The sequence below is a fragment of the Oryx dammah genome, unplaced genomic scaffold (genome assembly GCF_014754425.2).
Source record: "Oryx dammah isolate SB20612 unplaced genomic scaffold, SCBI_Odam_1.1 HiC_scaffold_20, whole genome shotgun sequence".
Taxonomy (NCBI): domain Eukaryota; kingdom Metazoa; phylum Chordata; class Mammalia; order Artiodactyla; family Bovidae; genus Oryx; species Oryx dammah.
In genome coordinates, this window is record NW_024070204.1 from 31,218,865 (window position 1) to 31,235,729 (window position 16,865).

The 16,865-nt window shown below is 41.5% G+C and overlaps 1 protein-coding gene across 1 annotated transcript in view; it reads right to left on the bottom strand.

Moving 5' to 3' along the window:
- The window catches only part of ADAMTS12 (ADAM metallopeptidase with thrombospondin type 1 motif 12), a 387,436-nt gene that overhangs the window by 15,794 nt on the left and 354,777 nt on the right, over nt 1-16,865 (bottom strand). Inside the window, exons 22-23 of the mRNA XM_040262292.1 lie at nt 11,291-11,431; nt 3,204-3,363 (exon numbers count right to left, since the gene is read on the bottom strand). Of these exons, the coding sequence (XP_040118226.1) occupies nt 3,204-3,363; nt 11,291-11,431 (301 nt within the window). The remainder of the gene's footprint in view (nt 1-3,203; nt 3,364-11,290; nt 11,432-16,865) is intronic.

Sequence of the window (16,865 nt, forward strand, 5' to 3'; positions counted from 1 at the left end):
TTCCTGTTGTTTCTATATGAATAAGCATGGCTCTGCCTTCAAGAGAAGCTTGTAATTACCTTTTGTTGTCCTGATAATTGTTGGTGAGTAGAATTCATTGTTATTTACATCCATTGCCAGCCAACTGTTAGTCATCCTCTCTTCAGTGTGAGATTTCAACGTAAAAATGACCAGATACACATTTAACCCAATTTTGATTGTATAATGTAAAATAACCAATAGGGACTTCCCTGGCTGTCCAGTGGTTAAGACGCCATGCTTCCACTGCAGGGAGCATGGGTTCAGTCCCTGGTCAGATTCTGCACACTGCATGGTGCAGCCACAAACAACAACAACAAACCCTAGGCATGGTCAACCAAGACTATGTTGCTGCCTCAATTATATAAAAACCAACATAACTTAGAAGGAGTCTATGCCTTCAGCATTTTAAAAACGTGGTACCACAGAATGTGATGAAATGAAAGGAAGAGAGTTCCAAATTGACCTTTTGGTCTAGAACAGGATGCTTCTTATGAAAAGAAGCTCATCACTGCCAATTATTAGAAAAATGCAAAACAAAACTACAATGAGGGTACCTATAGATTATCATACTAAGTGAAGTAAGTCAGGACGAGAAAAACAAATACCACATGCTATCACTTATACTGTATGTGGATTCTAAAATATGACCCCGATGAACCTGTCTATGAAACAGAAACAGATTCAAAGGCATAGAGAACAGGCTTGTGGTTACCAAGCATGGGGGTGGGAGAGGGATGGATTGGGCTTCTGGGATTAGCAGATGCAAACTATTATATACATAGAATGGATAGACAACAAGGTCCTACTGTATAGCACAGGTAACTATATTCAATATCCTGGGTTAAACCACAATAGGAAAGAACATGAACAAGAATATATATAATGGAATCACTTCATTGTATAGTAGAAATTAACACAATGTTGTAAATCAACCGTACTTGAATAAAATTAAAAAATAGAACAGGGTGCTTCTCAAACTTTAAGGCACATCCAAATCACCTGGGATTCTTGTTTAAATGCAGATTCTGATTCAGTAGGGCTGGGGTGAGGCCAGAGATCCTACATTTCTGACAAGTTCCTAGGTGATGCCAATGCAGCTAGTCCATGGGCCACACTTCGAGTAGCCAAGAGTCTGGAAGGCTAAAACGTAATAAAACCTCTGAGAAAAAGCCCCAGGTAGCTCTGTTTGGAGTTTCAGGTAAGACCAATGATAGCCACTGTCAAAGGCACGCTGGTCAGGGAGAAGCTGCATGTGATCACTAGATCTGAAGCATTTTCTCAGTGCACTTTGTTCAGGATTTCTAACACATACCTCTCTCCTGACTTCTGCACCTGTGTAAAAACCAATCACAGGCCACTCCTACCTAAAGGATTCATAGACTGCTCTGAAAACATATCCCACACAGAACACAATACCCTTCCTGGTTCTCAAATCCACTCTGGGCCTCCTCTTTTAGGGAATGGTAGCCTCATCTACTCGGCTACCCAAGTCAGACATCTGGGCTTTGTTTTCCCTCCTCTTTTCCCACACAAAGTCCTGTCAGGTCTCTCTTTTAAGCAGCCCTTGAATCCACTTACTTCCGTCTGTCTGCACTTCTGCTGCCTTAGTTCACGCCACACACATCTCCTGATTAAGGTACAGTTGCGTCCCTGACCTGGTCCCCTTCTCCACCTCCCACAGTGCAGCATGCATGACTCTTACCTTGACTCCCCTGTTTGGAATACTTCGAGGGCTCCCATCTGCCCTAGGCATAAAGCAGCTCATCACGTGGCTCTTTATCCTCTAGCTCCAGCTTACCTCTCTAGTCCTATTGCTTCCTAACCCCTTGAACTGTGTATTTGTATTTAGACTTACATGCAATGGCACCCCACTCCAGTACTCTTGCCTGGAAAATCTCATGGATGGAGGAGCCTGGAAGGCTGCAGTCCACAGGATCGCTGAGGGTCGGATACGACTGAGTGACTTTACTTGCACTTTTCACTTTCATGCATTGGAGAAGGAAATGGCAACCCACTCCAGTGTTCTTGCCTGGAGAATCCCAGGGACAGGGGAGCCTGGGGGGCTGCTGTCTATGGGGTCGCACAGAGTCGGACACGACTGAAGTGACTTAGCAGCAGCGGCAGCCATGACATCACCATCTTCCTGCTTACTGCATACCCTGAAAGCTACTCTTGGAAACTGCAGCCTAACCTTTCTATTCATCCTTCGCTTCCCTCCACCCCCACCCCTAGTTTATGTTTCATGACCTTCCCAAGTACTCTCTTAACATCATAACCTGATCAGTATCTTACTGGTTGGTGATCTTCCTCATTTGATATTATATTTGGCACACAGCAAGTGTCCAACAAATATTTGTTAAATAAATACACGACCTGTAGATAAACAGTCTTTAGGGAAACTCTTCTTAATATATTTACTCTGACCACAGTTTCTGCTGAATGCCACCCCTCAGTGCTTGGAAGGAGGCAAGGAGCAGATCTATAAACCACAGGTTTCACTACCTCTCACGCTTAAAAATATTTGAAAAAAGGCTACTACTGGTAGAGAGCCTTAAATACCTTCAAGTCTACTTTTCCTGGGAGCTGTTGGTCAACGGTACGAGAGTGTGGGTGCGTGAACTCTCAGCCCATTGGCCTCAAGAGCAGACAGCTCTGAGACTTAACTTTGCCCTGGAGCATCCGCGTGGGACCAGGCTGAAGTCAGGACTGGGTCTGAAATGGCAGGCTGGCTGTGCTTTCTCCCTTTTCTGTCTTCTTTCCCTCTCCCTCAGCATCTTCCGTGAGAGCACTTCCTTAACGAATCCCTGGCACACAAGTGGGCACCTTGGAGTTTGTTTCTGCAGAAGCTAAGACAGCAGTGCTAGATGGTAGAAAGGGCCATTTAGCACTTGACTGGCTTCCTGAGAAAGGCTAGATAGAACTTTTCTCAGAAACCTTTGAAAAAACAGAAGCGATTCTCATCTGTGTGGGAAGTCAGTGTGAATGTGCTCTGAGATAGGAAAGGATGTGATAGTCCCTCAAGGCACTAGTGTCAAACTTCACCAAATCAGACAAATGGCTCCCAGGGGAGCCAGCTCCGTAAAAGGGACTAACATGACCCACAGACCGAGTCATGCAGGACAGTTTACTTATGAAAAGCTCTACGAAAAGCTCTATGCCCCCGAACAAAGCCATTCACCTACCAGCATTCTTCCGGCAGGCCTGCGGGTTGCACTTCTGGAATTCTGGGGGTCTGGGGTCATGATCACACAGGCATTGGTCTTGGACTTCGGTTTTATTGTTCTCTGAGGCCACACAATGGACAGTCCTCTTCTGAAAGCCACCTCCACAGGACACAGTGCACTGGAAGAGAGGGGCACATGGAGAGAGTCAGAATTCTGACTCGAAGATTGCTGGGGGATCTCCGGCAGAGGTGCTCTAACCCCACAGTAACCCCAGGTAGGTAAGTGCTAAACATAGCCTGACCATTCAGTAAATACTCATTGATTGACTGACAGAAAAAAACTGCTGCATGCCAAATTCTGGAAAAATCTCCAGGCCCTAAATATTCCATCTGCCATTTGAATTACTATTGGTCAACAAGACTGTAGTTGTTGTTCAGTTGCTAAGTCACGTCTGACTCTTTGCGACCCCATGGACTGCACCACACCAGGCCTCCCTGTCCCTCACCATCTCCCGAAGTTTGCCCAAGTTTCATGTCCATTGCATTGGTGATGCCATCCAGCCATCTCATCCTGATACCCTCTTCTCCTGTCCTCAATCTTTCCCAGCACCAGGGACTTTTGCAATGAGTCAACTGTTTGCATCTGGCTTAGACAGTCAACAAGATTACTGGATTTTAAAATATTACCCACACTGGGGCACCAATGAAACTCAGAATATTGCTACCAAACCCTGTTTCTCACAAAACTCCAAATGGGATAAGAGGAGAAACATCAAATTTTTCCTAACACCCACAGCTTTATTTTAATCTGTTCTTCATAAAGCCTACAGCAAGGTGATAAGCATGGAACTTCATGTTGTTTTACAAAGTCAGAGATTCCTCTGATTAACCCTAAAGGTAATTTTATTCAGTGAATAAAATTGATATGAATCAAATTCTCTGTTGGGGGAAAAGATAAGAAAATAACTATGTAACTGATCCTGAGTAGACAAAGTGTGCAACACAGGACAGAGGAAAGAACAAGGGAAATTAATAAAGGGTGTTGGATGTCCTGGACCAGAATTCAGGAAACTTGGGTTTTCTCCCTCATACACATCAGGAAATTTGGGCTTTTTCACTCTTACACATTGTCCTGGATCTCACTCAACCACTCTCTTCCTTCCACTGTAAAATAAGATTATTAGATAAAGAACATATGACTTCCTTTACTGCTTTCTATTTCTAAGGATCTGATAGAACTAGGCTGGTCTGGTGGTCCCGGGTGCTGAAGTCACATAGGCTCCCTGGGCAGGACAAATGTAGATCAGTGAAATACAACAGAAAGCCAGAAATAAACCCATGTACCTATGGTCAATTAATCTTCAGCAAAGGAGTCAATAATATACAATGGAGAAAAGACAGTCTCTCCAATAACTGGTGCTGAGAAAATTGGACAATTTAGCAGTTTTCCAATGTAAAAGAATGAAATTAGAATATTCTCTAATACCATATATAAAAAATAAACGCAAAATAGATTAAAGACCTCAGTGTAAGACTGGATACTATCAAACTCTTAGAGGAAAACAGAGGCAGAACACTCTTTGACACAAATCACAGCAGTATCTTTTTTGATCTACCTCCTAATGAAAATTAAAACAAAAATAAATATAACCTAATTAAATTTAAAAACTTTGGCAGAGCAAAGGAAACTGTAAACAAAATGAAAAGACAACCTACAGAATTGTAGGAGAAAGTATCTGCAAATGAAAGGGCTGATGAGGGATTAATATTCAAAATCTACAAACAGCTCAGGCAGCTCAATATTAAAAAAAAAAAAAAGACCACAACCCAATCAAAAAAATGGGCAGAATAGCTAAATAGACATTTCTCTAAAGAAGATATACAGGTAATCAAAAAGCACATGAAAAGATAGTCAACACTGAGACTTCCTTGGTGGCCCAATCCTTAAGACTCTGGGCTTTCAATGTAAGGGGACACATGTTCAACCCCTATTTAGGGAACTAAGACCTCACGTGTCACACAGACCAAAAAAAACCAGGTACTCAACATTGCTAATTATCATTGTTTTAATGGCTAAGTCATGTCCGACTCTTTTGCGACCCCATGGACTATAGCCCATCAGGCTCCTCTGTCCATGGGATTTCTCAGGTAAGAATACTGGAGTGGCTTGCCATTTCCTTCACCAGGGGATCTTCTTGATATAGGGATTGAACCTGAGTCTCCTGTATTGGCAGGCAGATTCTTTATCACTGAGCCACCAGGGAAGCCCTCACTAATTATTAGAGAAACGAAAATCCAAACTACAATAAGGTATCACCTCACATTGGTCAGAGTGACCATAATAAAAAATTCTACAAATAATAAATGTTGGAGAGGGTGTGGGTAAAAGGGAACCTTCCTATACCACTGGTGGGAATGTAAATTGGTACAACCACTATGGTGAACAGTATGCTGCTGCTGCTGCTAAGTCACTTCAGTCGTATCCAACTCTGTACGACCCCAAAGACGACAGCCCACCAGGCTCCCCCGTCCCTGGGATTCTCCAGGCAAGAACACTGGAGTGGGTTGCCATGTCCTTCTCCAATGCCTGAAAGTGAAAAGTGAAAGTGAAGTCGCTCAGTCGTTTCCGATTCTTCGCGACCCCATGGACTGCAGCCTACCAGGCTCCTCTGCCCATGGTGAACAGTATAGAGGCTCCTTAAAAACTAAAGTTGCCATATGATCCAGCAATACCACTCATGGGTATGTGTCTGGAGTAAAGAATAATTTAAAAAGACACATGCACCCCAATGTTCACTGCAGTAGTCGTTACAACAGCCAAGACATTGAAGCAACCTAAATGTCCATCAACAGATAAATGGATGGAGAAGGTGTGGTACATATTCAAGAATATTGCATGCATGCTCAGTCGCTCAGTTGTGTCTGACTCTTTGTGACCCAATGGACTCCAGCCTGCCAGGCTCCTCTGTCCATGGGACTTCCCAGGCAAGAATACTGCAGTGGGTACCATTTTCTTTTCCGGGGGATCTTCCTGACCCAGAGATCAAACATCAGTCTCCTTCATTGGCAAGTAGATTCTTTACCACTGGGCCACCTGGGAAGCCCCCAGTGGAATATGACTCAGCCATAAAAATGCTTATTGGTAATTTTTAATCTATGGGATTTTATGCCCCTGAATGGGCCCCAATTTATAGAATTTTTATGACAGTTCATATTATGTCAAATTTTCTTTTCTGATGGTCACATTTGATTAGTGATGCTTATAATTGTTACACAGGACACCAGGATATTTATGAAGAGCTTAACGCTAAAGCACATCTTTATTTGTTGAGTACAATATTTTCAGGTTGTGAAATCAAAGGTGGATGAGGAAAAACTTGTTTTAGAAATAACTGAGGAAAAACTGGTTTTAGAAATAACTGAGGAAAAACTGGTTTTAGAAATAACTGAAAAGAAATCAAAGAGGACACTAATAGATGGAGAAATATACCATGCTCATGGATTGGAAGAATCAATATAGTGAAAATGAGTATATTACCCAAAGCAATTTACAAATTCAATGCAATCCCTATCAAGATACCGGCGATATTTTTCACAGAACTAGAACAAATAATTTCAAGATTTGTATGGAAATACAAAAAACCACGAATAGCCAAAGCAATCTTGAGAAAGAAGAATGGAACTGGAGGAATCAATTTTCCTGACTTCAGGATCTACTACAAAGCCACAGTCATCAAGACAGTATGGTATTGGCACAAAGACAGACATATAGATCAATGGAACAAAATAGAAAGCCCAGAGATAAATCCACATACATATGGACACCTTATCTTTGACAAAGGAGGCAAGAATATACAATGGAGTAAAGACAATCTCTTTAACAAGTGGTGCTGGAAAACTGGTCAACCACTTGTAAAAGAATGAAACTAGATCACTTTCTAACACCGCACACAAAGATAAACTCAAAATGGATTAAAGATCTAAATGTAAGACCAGAAACTATAAAACTCTTAGAGGAGAACATAGGCAAAACACTCTCCGACATAAACCACAGCAGGATCCTCTATGATCCACCTCCCAGAATTCTGGAAATAAAAGCAAAAATAAACAAATGGGATCTAATTAAAATTAAAAGCTTCTGCACAACAAAGGAAAACATAAGCAAAGTGAAAAGACAGCCTTCTGAATGGGAGAAAATAATAGCAAATGAAGCAACTGACAAACAACTAGTCTCAAAAATATACAAGCAACTCCTGCAGCTCAATTCCAGAAAAATAAACGACCCAATCAAAAAATGGGCCAAAGAACTAAATAGACATTTCTCCAAAGAAGACATACGGATGGCTAACAAACACATGAAAAGATGCTCAACATCACTCATTATTAGAGAAATGCAAATCAAAACCACAATGAGGTACCACTTCACACCAGTCAGAATGTCTGCGATCCAAAAATCTGCAAGCAATAAATGCTGGAGAGGGTGTGGAGAGAAGGGAACCCTCCTACACTGTTGGTGGGAATGCAAACTAGTACAGCCACTATGGAGAACAGTGTGGAGATTCCTTAAAAAATTGCAAATAGAAATGCCTTATGACCCAGCAATCCCACTGTTGGGCATACACACAGAGGAAACCAGAATTGAAAGAGACACATGTACCCCAATGTTCATTGCAGCACAGTTTATAATAGCCAGGACATGGAAACAACCTAGATGTCCATCAGCAGATGAATGGATAAGAAAGCTGGGGTACATATACACAATGGAGTATTACTCAGCCATTAAAAAGAATACATTTGAATCAGTTCTGATGAGATGGATGAAACTGGAGCCGATTATACAGAGTGAAGTGAGCCAGAAAGAAAAACACCAATACAGTATACTAACACATATATATGGAATTTAGGAAGATGGCAATGATGACCCTGTATGCAGGACAGCAAAAAAGACACAGATGTGTATAGCGGACTTTTGGACTCAGAGGGAGAGGGAGAGGGTGTGATGATTTGGGAGAATGGCATTGAAACATGTATAATATCATGTAAGAATCGAAATGCCAGTCTATGTCTGATGCAGGATATGGCACGCTTGGGGCTGACTCACGGGGATGACCCAGAGAGATGTTGTGGGGAGGGGGGTGGGAGGGGGGTTCATGTTTGGGAACGCATGTACACCTGTGGTGGATTCATGTCAATCTATGCCAAAACCAATACAGAATTGTAAAGTAAAAATTAAAAATAAATAAATAAATAAATTTAAAAAATAAAATAAAATAAAATTCTGTTTTTCAGAATTTTAAAAAAAAAGGCAAAAACTAAAAAAAAAAAAAAAAAAGAAATAACTGAACCTATAATAAATAGGAAATAAATTTCCAAGGCAGATATTTTAAGATGCCTAAATGTAAATTAAATTTTCTTATTATGAAAAATAATACAAGTGTATGGCATTGTTTTCTGATGTTCACAAAACCCACAGGAGAGAGAAGGTGGGTACTGCCCCTGGCAGAGAGCTTAGTAGCATGCACAACCAGAAGCTTGCCTGGACTCCAGAATCTCCTTTGGCAATTCATCACAACTCAACATTAGATATCAACAAACATAGGGCATTTATAGAAATTACTATGGGTCCTATCTGTCTAAGGGAATGGTTGATGTCACTCTTCATTGTCTACCAGGCATTTTTAAGGCATGAAAATAATAAAATGTTCTTTTAATTTGTTGTAGGCTAACTGATTAAATGTACAATATTCCTTTGGCAGTAATGAAGCATCTTATTATTCCTGGATTGAGTGAGGTGGTATCCAGAGACTGATACAACCTTAAGTTGGATGTGCCAATAGGAGATTTTTTTTTTAAGAGTACATGCCAGCATTCAAATTGAGCATGGTTATGCAAGCTATAACTAGACAAGTACAACAATGAAAATTACTAAGAACATATCAACCTAAGACTATCTGGGGACACGATATTTGGAAAATATTGCATTAGCCTGTGTTATAACCATCAAAAGATACTTACATAAGAATATGTTACTTTAAAAAATATTAATATTTGAAGGGTTAGTCTATCAGATCCTCTAGCTCTCCTTGTCTCCTGCTGTTGGCCTTTGATGGGCCCCAACTGATGAGGCAACCCACTTCATGGAAGCACAACCCTTGGGCTTGTTGTGTGCCTCTTACTCTGACTCTGAATTTTATTATTGCCAGTGAGATGTGAGACTCAGTGGGACCTGCCCACACCTGAAAGACCCAGGACAATGGGAGATGCTATCCATCGAAGGGGAGATTTTTACACAATGCTGGGAGATAGGAGCCAGTAGATAATCTCTCTTCTTGTCTCCGGACAAACTAAGTGATAGCAGTTCAAACAGCTTTATAAAGACCTTCTTTCAAGAGCAAGCCATCAGTTGCTCTTAGACACCAAGCAGTCTAAGTTAGGAAAAAACAATCACCCTGGGAATAGACCACCTTGCACCTGATTCCCCTTCTTCCCTGCCTCCTTCCTCTTTTCTATCATTTCTGCTTCCCTCAGTTCAGTTCAGTTGCTCAGTCGTGTCCAGTTCTTTGCGAGCCCATGAACCGCAGCATGCCAGGCCTCCCTGTCCATCACCAACTCCCAGAATCCACCCAAACCCATGTCCATCGAGTTGGTGATGCCATCCAACTATCTCATCTTCTGTTGTCCCCTTCTCCTCCTGCCCTCAATCTTTCCCAGCATCAGGGTCTTTTCACTTTGTAAGAATTGTAAAACTTGCCTCCATTTACAATTTAACAATTTTATTTGTCTATCCATCAAACATGCTGGCCTTTTGGCAAACTGATAATCTGTGGGTTGACAAGTGACCAGAAATTCACTAAATCATGATAAGCCTCAAGCTTCAGGGCACATGCAACTCCTATATGCTCTAGAAAAAGTCAGAGGATCCAAGATGGTTAGGACCCCAAATCACTTTTCCTTAGTCTCTGTTCCTCTGAGCTAGTTTTTAGTGTTTTATTTTTTCTCTTTTGAAAGTATTTGATCTTGTTCTCTTCTGAACTCAAGATAGTCAACATTGAGCACCATGTCAGTCATAGGTCAACTTTCAGCATTGTTCTTGCTCTGTTGCTCAGTAGTGTCCGACTCTTTGTGATCCCATGGACTACAGCATGCCAGGCTTCCCCGTCCTTCACTATCTCCCAAAGTTTGCTCGAACTTATGTCCACTGAATCAATGATGCCATCTAACCATCTCATCTTCTGTTGCCACCTTCTCCTCCTGTCCTTAATCTTTCCAAGCATCAGGGTCTTTTCCAGTGAGTCAGCCCTTTTAGCATACTTAGACATATTAGAAAGCAGAAGGGTAAAATATAGAACTGAAAGAAGTTTTGGTATATATACACAATGGAATATTACTTAGCCATGAAAAAGTAATGCATTTGAGTCAGTTCTAATGAGGTGGATGAACCTAGAACCTATTATACAGAGTGAAATGAGTCAGAAAGAGAAAGATAAATACCATATGCTAACACATATATATGGAATCTAGAAAAATGGTATTGAAGAATTTATTTACAGGGCAGCAATGGAGAAACAGACATAGAGAATAGACTTATGGACATGGGGAGAGGGGAGGAGAGGGTGAGATGTATGGGAAGAGTAGCATGGAAACTTATATAAAACCATATATAAAATGTATAAAATATATATGGTTTTATTAGAAAACTAGAAACCATAAAATTAGAAACCATAAAACCATATATAAACCATATTAGAAACCATATATAAAATAGATAGCCAACGGGAATTTGCTGTATGGCTCAGGAAACTCAAACAGGGGCTCTGTATCAACCTAGAGGGGTGGGATGGGGAGGGAGACGGGAGGGAGTTTCGAAAGGTAGGGGACACATGTATACGTATGGCTGATTCATATTGAGGTTTGACAGAAAACAGCAAAATTCTGTAAAGCAATTATCCTTCAATAAAAAATAAATACATAAAACACATGTTAAATCAATGGACACATTAGACATTTACAGGAATAATATATGACTTTTAACATCAAAAGAAAACAAATGCTATTTTTTAAAAAGACTAAAACAAATGAAAGAGATTAATTATAACTGATTCTTACCGGGTCCCAGTTTCCAGCGGCCCAGTGACAGCAAGGCGGCCCGCTGCAGGGTGCAGTGGACGTGGGCCTTTTAGTCCAGTCACAGAGGCCTGGACAAGTCACTCCTCTCTTCTGAACTCCGCCTCCACAGGAGCTGGAACACTGGTCCACAAGAGGGACAAGGTCAGGTGAAAATCACAAGGTATCATTTTCAGAGACAAAGGGTAGGGATGTGGCCTTTCCCACCGTGTCTGCAGTACGTGACACTGCACTGGAAGATAAGAATACTCAGGAGAGGCTGAGTAAATGTGTATTTTAAAGAATATTTCACAGTTCATCTCTAGTTCCATACTCTGTATTTCAACCCATTCCCCCACCCCAATCATTTAGTAAGAGGGTTTTTTTCCTTTTCAGTTCAGAAATAATAAAAAGAATGTGTCAAATAAGTCTGCAACTTTTTTTTTTACTATAATATATTGTTAAGTTATAAAAATATATAAAGTTATAAAGATACAGATGTATATCATATAAAACATAACTTCTCTTTAGAGCTGAAATTCCCATGATTGCCAAATAAATGATTTCAAGTGGGGATAAAAAAATCAGTTGGGTGAGCACTGGTTCAGTGTTCAATGAGATGCAGCCTAGCCTATCACAGTACCTCACAAAGTTGATAACAACAAATAGGCCCAGCTGTGCTGTGCTGTTCTGAGTCCCTCAGTCGTGTTCGACTCTTAGTGACCCCATGGACTGAGGCCCTCCAGGCTCCTTTGTCCATGGGGATTCTCCAGGCAAGAATACTGGAGTGGGTTGCCATGCCCTCCTCCAGGGGAACTTCCTGACGCTGGCCCAGCTGTAAGTCCAAATCTCAGTGGTTTTACTGCTCACTGTAGCATGTTCCTAGTGTCTTCACAATCATGTGTATTTGGATGCTTTTCGCCAAAGTATGTAAAAATAAATTACAGACTGCCAAAAGAGCTATTATTCACTTTTACATAAAGAACCTAAGACAGAGAAAGTCAATAGAATTATACTTTCTTTAAAATTTACTATTAATTTGTTATGCACACTGTTATTAAGAATATTAGTATCTCTGTTGGAACCTGGAACATCTGCGTCAAGTTCCTCACAGTGGCCACTCAGTCAGTTCAAAGACAGCGGTGAAACAAGCCCTAAGACCCAGCCCTCCCGCCAGCAGGTGAGCCCCAGTCCCGACCCTGCCAGGGCCCACAGCCAGCTGCACTGGAACCTGGCCCCGCCCACCAGTGGGCCAGCAACAGCTCCAAGATCCCCAAGCCATGCAACTAGCCACCCTGGGAGGCACAGCCTAGGAATTAACCAGATCAAGAAGAGCCCCACCTACCAGAGCTCCCACAGTAGTCAGTTCCACCACAACAGAAGGGTCCATGCAGCCCACATGGTCGGGGTACCCTTAGAGTATACAGCTCTAGTGACCAAACGGGAGTGTGCTGCTGCCTCATTGGACATCTCCTACACAAGGCCACTTCTGCAAGACTGGGAATGTGACCAACCTACCCAATAGGAATAAACAACACAGAGAATTGGGCGAAATTAGAAGCCCGAGGAATATGTTCCAAATGAAGGAACAAGACAAAAATCTGAGGAAAAGAACAAAACAAAGTGGAGGTAAACCATCTGCTTGATTAAGGAGGAGTAGTTATAGTGTTAGTCGCTTAGTTGTGTCCATCTCTTTGCGACCCCACAGACTGTAGCCCACCAGGCTCCTCTGTTCATGGAGTTCTCCAGGCAAGAACACTGGAGTGGCTTGCCATTCCCTTCTCCAGAGGATCTTCCCAACCCAGGGATCAAACCCAGGTCTCGTGCACTGCAGGCAGATTCTTTACCATCTGAGCCACCAGGGAAGGTAAAGGTCATAAAAATGCTTAACAAATTCAGGAGACGAATAAATGAATAATATGTGAATTTCAAAAAAGAATTAGAAAATATAAAGAAAGACCAGACAGAGGTGAAAAATACAATAACTGAAATAAAAAGTACATTAGAAAGAATCAGTAGTAGATTAGATATTACAGAAGAACATATCAATGAGTTAGAAGAGTGGTGGAAATCACTCAAGCTGAATAGAAAAACAAAGAATTTTTTAGAGGCTTCAGAAGAAACCAATTCTGCCAACACCTTGATCTCAGACGTCCAGCTTCTATAACTCTGAGAAAAAATAGTTTTGTTGTTTAGGCCAAAAAGCAATAACAGAAACAAAAACAGTGGTGTGAAGTAAGACTTAAAGAAAGGAGACTGATAAAGAAAATTCTGGGGTACATGCGAGACAGCAAAAGAGACACAGGTGTATAGAATAGTCTTTTGGACTCTGTGAGAGAGGGAGAGGGTGGAATGATTTGGGAGAATGGCACTGAAACATGTATAATATCATATAAGAAACGAATTGCCAGTCTAGGTTCGATGCAGGATACAGGATGCTTGGGGCTGGTGCACTGGGATAACCCAGAGAGATGGTATGGGGAGGGAGGGGAGAGGGGTGTTCAGGATTGGGAACTCATGTACACCCGTGGTGGATTCATATTGATGTATGGCAAAACCAATACAGTATTGTAAAGTAAAATAAAGTAAAATTTAAAAAATAAATAAATAAAAAAGAAAATTCTGGGGATAAGAAAAGGGGGAAAAATCAGAAGATGCTGAATAGTTCAATATGTCAAATGGAATGAATTCTAGTGGAGAAACCAAAATATAAAATGTAGGTGTTTTTATTCTGATTAGCTCTGACAGTCCTAATGGAGAGCACACTTCTGCAATAGAATTTTGTTCATCTATTAAAATGGGACTCAGCCTTCCTTCCTCATTACATTAAGTTTTAGAATTAAATTTATCCATATTTGAAACGGTGATGTTAGTAGGTTTTCTAAGGGTCTAGTGCACTGGCTGCAATGCTCACAAAATAAATTTGAGGTGACAAGTTTGATTCCTAAAAGAATATAATTCTAAAACGTGTCAGGCTTTTGCTCACTAGAATAATTTTCTAAGCTGTATCATTAAATTTTCCTGAGGTTTCTAGAAGGAAATTAAGATAATTCACCAAAAAATCTTTGAAAAATACTTTTGAGTACTTTGAAAAGCACTTTGAAAAATCTTGGTATTTTGAAAAATCTTAATTATGGCATGGTAACAATAACAAAGCAGTCATGATTGCCAACATCATGCCTATCACATCAGGCACTGTGTGTGTGGTGGCAACCATAGAAAACAGGGAAATGGTACCAATTAACCTTTCTGTTCAATAAAAGAACTAATCTATTGCTTTCCCAGCATTCCAACTTTGAGAGTTAACACGGATCTTTTCCCACTTATTCACTGCTTTTAACCCTATATGAGGAGGGAAGGAGAGGAACCGCACATTTGGGATCCTGTTGTATACCTGTATGTGTGCATATAGACTCAGGGCTACCTGGCCAAGTAACCTCCAGGAAGGGGCAAGTGGTCCTCAAAGTGTGGTCCCCAGAGCAACAACTTCAGTATCATCTGGTACTTGTTAGAAATGCAAAACTTCAGGGCCTACCCCAGACTTCTGAATTGGACACCCTGGGGATGGGGTTCAGACATCTATCTCTGTGCTGATGAACCCTCCGAGTGATCCTGAAACATGCTAAAGTTTGCGAACTGGTGAGGGTCATTCTCACGGTTGAAAGGCATTTTCCACGGCAAGCAGTTTAGGTAGGGTAACACTCGCTGGAGGACCCCAGAACATTCCAATGAAGGCAACCATTAGATACTATGCATATACAGAGCAGCATCACGAGGGCTCAGGAAAAGCACCTAAAGGTGCCCAGTCCCTAAACAGTCCCCTGACATTTCTGGGGAAATGTTCAACCAACTTCAGTATTTTCTATCCTTACTGTTCCCTCTGAGGGAAGTCTTCCAACTGTGTGGTTTGCTCAGAACAGAGCCACTTATAAAGAAGGGCGTTGGGAGGTCTTCAGGAAACAGGCTCATGATTGATGCTCCTTGGAAGGGGAAGTATACAGAATACATTTTTTTTCACAACCAGAAAGCAGATACAATTGGTCATCTTGGATAACTCGCAATTGCAATTTCTCTGACAAGGCTATCTAAGATCCTCTACAAATTCCAGGATCCTGGAAGCTGTCACCAGGAAAACCCAATGGACAGAGGAGCCTGGTGGGCTACAGTCCAAAGGGTGGCAAAGAGTTGGACACAACTGAGCGACTAAGCACATCACCAGGCTCAGCAAACATGGAAAGCTGAGAGCCTGGGAGTGGTAGGCACTTTATGTCCCAAAGTGAGACAGGGAAGGAGGTGAAAGAGAAGGCGGTGGTGGTTGTTGCCCCCAGGAAACAGCAAGGGCCTCAGGAACCAGCATGGCCGCTTGACCCAATGGACAGTAAGAAGCTAGAGGGGGTTCAGGCTTCCAGGTTTGGACACTAACTCTGTATCCCACACTGTGGTTTTCTGTCTTATCTTTCCTAGCATGCAAAGTTATTGACTTACTCTCCTTAGTTCTCTCTCTGCTCCATGTCTATTCAGCTAAATTCTACAGTAAAAAGAGTATAGGAATCAGAATCAAACTGAAGCTTGAATTAATACTCCACCATTTATTTTCGAGTTGTGTAAGCTTTTTAACCTCTGAGTCTCAATTAAAGTCTTTCTTTATCTATAAAACGGAATCAGTAAGGCCTACCATCCAGGTTGTTACAAGAATTAAAACAAATACTGTAGGTAAAATGCCTAGTGCATGGACACACTCAAAACATGCTGGTTTCTTTATTTCCCTCTTATTTCTACCATAGTATAGTTGGGAGTGTTTTCTTTTTTATTGAAGCCAATAGGGAAATGAAATCATTGTATTTCACCAAAGAACAGTAACTTGGTTTCACATACTGAAGTAGGACAAAGATGAAGCAGAGTCCCAGCCCTTGCAACACAGGATGGACACACACAGACACAGACACAGACATACACACCTCTTTTTATTTGTGTAAACAAGGATCTGGGCATTTGAGAGGCAGGACTCTGAAATCATACTGTGTGGAAAGGCCTGACCATTATCCCCAGCTTAAGAGGGACATATGATGCTCTGTCCCAAATGCTGCTATCAAGGTGGTTCATGTACGACCGCCCAGAGGGACCCCAATTCCCCAGTATATCCACTGAGACTAGGTCATAATAAAACATTGAACAGTCACAGTTTAAACCACACAGCACAGCCTTCAAATTGTTGGGCCTGTCCCACCTCCCCACCTGTAACTGAGCAGGACCCTAAGGGGCCTTCCCAGCACAGTCTCACCCCCACCTCCACCTCCCACACCATGTCTTCCACCTGCCTCTTATCTATAGAAAAACTTTAGCCTCCTTGGCCTTCCCCAATTTCCAAAGTGTACATTTAATCATGAAGTGAGAAAATGCAGAAAGGAGAACAAGCAAGACCACAGTAATAATAATAATAATACTGGGCTGGCCATTAAACAAAGTCAAAGACCTTCAGTTCCTTCTCAAGGGCTATAGATAATAATCTGAGCCAGGTCCTTTGAGCCATTTTATAGATATTGAAACCCCTATCAGGTGGAAGAAGTTAACTATATGC